Here is a 4,421-nt window from a genome sequence, read left to right on the forward strand (position 1 = left end):
GCAAATTTACTTTTATCATAAAAATAGGCATAATAGTAATTTTATATATCTAAATGTGTATCAAATAACGGACCGGCTTCTGGCGGCCCGTAAAAAACCTAAGGTTTCCCCCTTTGAAACGCCCACTCTAGCTTGTGGGGTATCAATACACAGCTAAAAATGAAAAAAAAGTCTACGGGGTTTTTCCATTGCCAAGGAGATAAGACGTCCGGATGATAACGTTGAAAAATTGTTCGAGGTGTCCCGAGTACTTCCAAATGGAGAAAAGATGTCAACATTCCCCATTATAAATCTCCGTAGGAAATCTGTTTTCGTTCCTGTGACTTTTTACGAGGGAAAAATGATAAATGTGTGAACGAAGTTATCTTGGGAATTCATCGGTTTTAATTGCACTTCTGTTACAGGTTTGCGTATTTTTATTAAAAATCGTTCAAATATGCAGCATAAATATCTTGGGACAGACTATAATTAATTTTTGCCTAACTTTTTTGTCAAAAACAATATATACAGTATAATCAGACTCAATAAATATTACTTTTCAATATAGTAAAGTGCATGAAATTACTTTTTTAAAAACTTAAAATGACACGTTAGAAATTGAATGAAACAACATTGTGATAAAACATAATTAGCTTTCAACAGCTATAAAGTCTTCATTTTCATTGATTGCAAAACACATTAATTTTCTTTAAAAGCTTTTTAATAGCTTTGCGCTTTGACTGTATATTTACCAATATTAAAATTGTTATCAAAATTGATTTTAAATGAAAGGTTTTACTTTAAAGTGAACTCATTTCAGTAAAGTATATTTACTTAATATAATTTCTTAAAGATTTTAAAAACGTGTCTTTTGTTCAGTATACCATTTATGAATTGTTTCATTTTTTCGATTTTTGGAACAACTGATGAAAAACTTTAAATGTATACCGAAGTTTTTAATACAAAACTTAGCTTGCTGACCAGAAGCAGACATTTTTTTCAAGGCGATATGAAGTTCTATTTGATAATTCTTGTTCTTTCTGAGAAAGTACAGATTAGTCTTTTATCTAAAGTGGAAAATGTCTTTCTCTACGTGCAGTCTGGCATGACACAATCCGATGCATGCGTTTTAAAGGAAACCCCAGTAAATAATTCAACAGTCTCTGCTTTGTTAAAATGTGGCATTCACTGTAATGCCCTTTCACAGTGTGTTGGTGTCGATATCATAGGAAAAGAAGCAAAACGCTGTCGCCTTTTGTATGGATACCCAGCTCTTATATCAACTCACACGGCATCAGACGAAACTGTTAGATATCAAAAGGTATAACTACATTGTATAGCTGAGTTATTGAAATGTTTGAATGTTTGATTTTCAAAAGTCATATTTATTTTTTGTTTGTTACAGTCCACTGGAGTCAATACTGGTGAATATAACTTTTTTAAAATTATGGTTTATTAAACTATTGTAATTGCAATTGATTATTTTTTACAATATCAAATGAAAACTGGTTTACCGCCCTACTGATAAAAGTGGGGGAATATAGTCATAATTGTGGAATGTCAGTCATTGGTCACCATTTTATTTTTTAGACTTTTATGTTACAGTGTGGCGAATTTTAAATGTGCCTTGTTTTTACGACCGGGTTATTAGTTGATGGTAGGAAATGGATTCACTAAAATTATGTTCGCCAAATTCAGTTGTGTTTCTTGTTGGAAAAATTTTAGCTAATATAGGGAACATGTAGAGGAAGAGTTACATGTTCCATGGGGGTTATTTGTCTTATATAATAAATCTAAACTTAAATTTCAATGTATTTTTTATATTCTCTTCATAAAACCTCTGTGTTCCTTTAAAAATACCTTCGTATGATTTACTTTTTGTAGGAACAGATTTGTATTGCTCTGTGCAATTATCAACAGGGCAAATCTTATCTACCTCGTGTAATCAAGGGACTCATCTGTGGGTGGTAAGGTATTCTCTCTCTCTCTCTCTCTCTCTCTCTCTCTCTCTCTCTCTCTCTCTCTATGTATTTGTAGTTCATTCCTATCTACTCATATATATTATGTATTATTTTTTTGTTTTAATCTTTATTTTTTATTGTTCTTAAACAGATCATTCAGAGACGTTTTGATGGATCAGAGAATTTTTTTAGAAACTGGACAGCCTACGAAAATGGGTTTGGATCTAAAGAATCAGAGTTCTGGTTAGGTAATAACCTTGTTCAACAAAGAATATCTAATTTTGATTTTTACTAGATTTTTAGAATTTATTCAAACTTTAAGAATAAAATGTTTCGTCGTTAAAATTAAAAATTGCCTTGTCCGTCAACTAATATATTTCTTTTTCTTTCGGACATAAATTATCTACTTGCAGGTAACCGGAACATTCATAGATTAACAAATGATGGCTTTGTATACCTTCGAATCGAAATGATGGATTATGACTGTGTTTGGAAGTATGCAGAGTATTCAACCTTTTATATAGAATCTGAAAACTGGAAGTTTAGATTGCATGTCAATGGTTATTCAGGGAATGCAGGTTCTCTCTCTCTCTCTCTCTCTCTCTCTCTCTCTCTCTCTCTCTCTCTCTCTCTATACAGTGATTGGTTAGAACTGTTAACGAGCCGCATACAGGTGTACAATCTTAGTGTAGATATCAACTGAAAAATAATGTTTAGTATGGTCACGTTTATGTTATTTTTGACACGGAAATTTTAGAGGTTTAAGTACGTTTATTAAGTATGGGAGCATATGGTTACAATAATTAATAGTGAAATAGAAGACAACAAAACATCTCAATGGCAAATACTTTCATTAAATTAACTCAACGCAGATTCATTATTTTTTCTCAAAAAGGAAACCTGTAACCGACTGTTTTAGATACAGAGATTAAGATATGATAACATTACTTCAGTTAATTTGATAAACTATGCGGTTCGGGCTAAGAAGACAAGCTATATGTTTGTTTTGTTTTGTTTCTTTTATTTGGGGGAGGGGGGGGGGGGTTGAGGTTGGACATAATACTAATGATGATGGTGATGTTATTCTATTTTGCCCCCCCAAAACCACTCTAATTTACATCTCAACCATTACTTACTTAAAACCAAGTATATTTGTTTGTATTTATTATAAACTCTGGACATCGTGACACTAGACAGTGTTACATTGAACTTTGAATTACACATTGTTTGCAATGTATTCTGAAACATACTTCAGAGATTATTACAGTTGTTAGAAAACGATCTTGAATGTTTCAGGAGACAGTATGTTGCTCCATAACGGAATGCCCTTTAGTACGTACGACATGGACAACGATAACTGGTTGAATAACTGTGGTTCATTTTATCGGGGGCTTGATGGTATAATGTCTGCCACAATTCAAATCTCAACGGGGAGTATGGAAACACATCTTTTGGCAAAGGGATCAATTGGTACACTTGGAAAGGCTTCTATTACTCAATGAAGGAAGTCAGAATGATGATTCGAAAACCCTAAAGTTGAAAGTCTTAGAGATTCTATCGGCCTATCAAGGAATTGTCCTTGTCTCTTTCTTATAAAAAGGATATTTAGTGTTTTTTGAAATCTGTAATTATTTGTGTATTTAATCAAATGTTCAATTAACTGCTTAATAATATAAACATTGATTATAAGAGTTTGTATACTAAACTGTTTCAATTACATGTAATCACTTCAAATTTTGAAAACCTTTTAGATAAATTTGCAAAAATAAAATTCTCATCAAAAATGATTTATTACTTTTTTCCTTAATCTTTTTGCAGTTTCCGAAAAAAGGTTAGATCCGTTAATATCTTTAAATAAAAACAAAGAATCGTTATTGACATAAGATATTAATTCAGATCTCATCTTTACAATCTTTAATATATCTAATCACTTTTAAGTTGACTAAACAACACAATTTCCCACCCTTTTTCGGTAATACAGATGATGACATATTAAAGTTTATTTTTAAAATGTTTATCTAACAAAAGTCAGTGGATATGACAAATAATGTATTTTGATAAATACAAGTTATTTTATATTTATCATAATCTTTCTGTAAAAAAACCAAAAACAAACAAAACAAAATATTAAAGACACGATAAGAGATGTGATTTCACTGGGATTATGCACTCACATAATATAACATGCACAATTAATGATCACAGAAATTGATCTCTTAGATTTTGAACGTTTGCGGCACCTTCTTATGATTCGGTCCTTCCTTTTAGGCATTCAGTATTATCTTGAATTATTACGTGTATACAATTACAGCTAGAATTATTACGTGTATAAAATTACTTTCGAATCTAACAAATTATTGGCTTTAATGTGACACTCAAGGTAATTCATAAAAAAAAAAAAACTTAAAATGTTCGTATTAATACATTTTAAGTACTAATAGATGATAATGAAAAAGCTTGTTAAACTGTATCAATTGTAAT

The 4,421-nt window shown here is 31.0% G+C and overlaps 1 protein-coding gene across 1 annotated transcript; it reads left to right on the top strand.

Moving 5' to 3' along the window:
• Positions 1–988: 988 nt before the first annotated feature.
• On the top strand, positions 989–3,647 carry LOC128162220 (fibroleukin-like). Its single transcript, XM_052825396.1, has 6 exons — positions 989–1,300; positions 1,385–1,403; positions 1,864–1,946; positions 2,092–2,188; positions 2,354–2,518; positions 3,237–3,647. The coding sequence occupies exons 1-6, from the start codon at positions 989–991 to the stop codon at positions 3,440–3,442; spliced, it is 882 nt and encodes a 293-aa protein (XP_052681356.1). The 3' UTR covers positions 3,443–3,647.
• The last annotated feature ends 774 nt before the right edge of the window (positions 3,648–4,421 follow it).

The sequence above is a fragment of the Crassostrea angulata genome, chromosome 9 (genome assembly GCF_025612915.1).
Source record: "Crassostrea angulata isolate pt1a10 chromosome 9, ASM2561291v2, whole genome shotgun sequence".
NCBI lineage: Eukaryota > Metazoa > Mollusca > Bivalvia > Ostreida > Ostreidae > Magallana > Magallana angulata.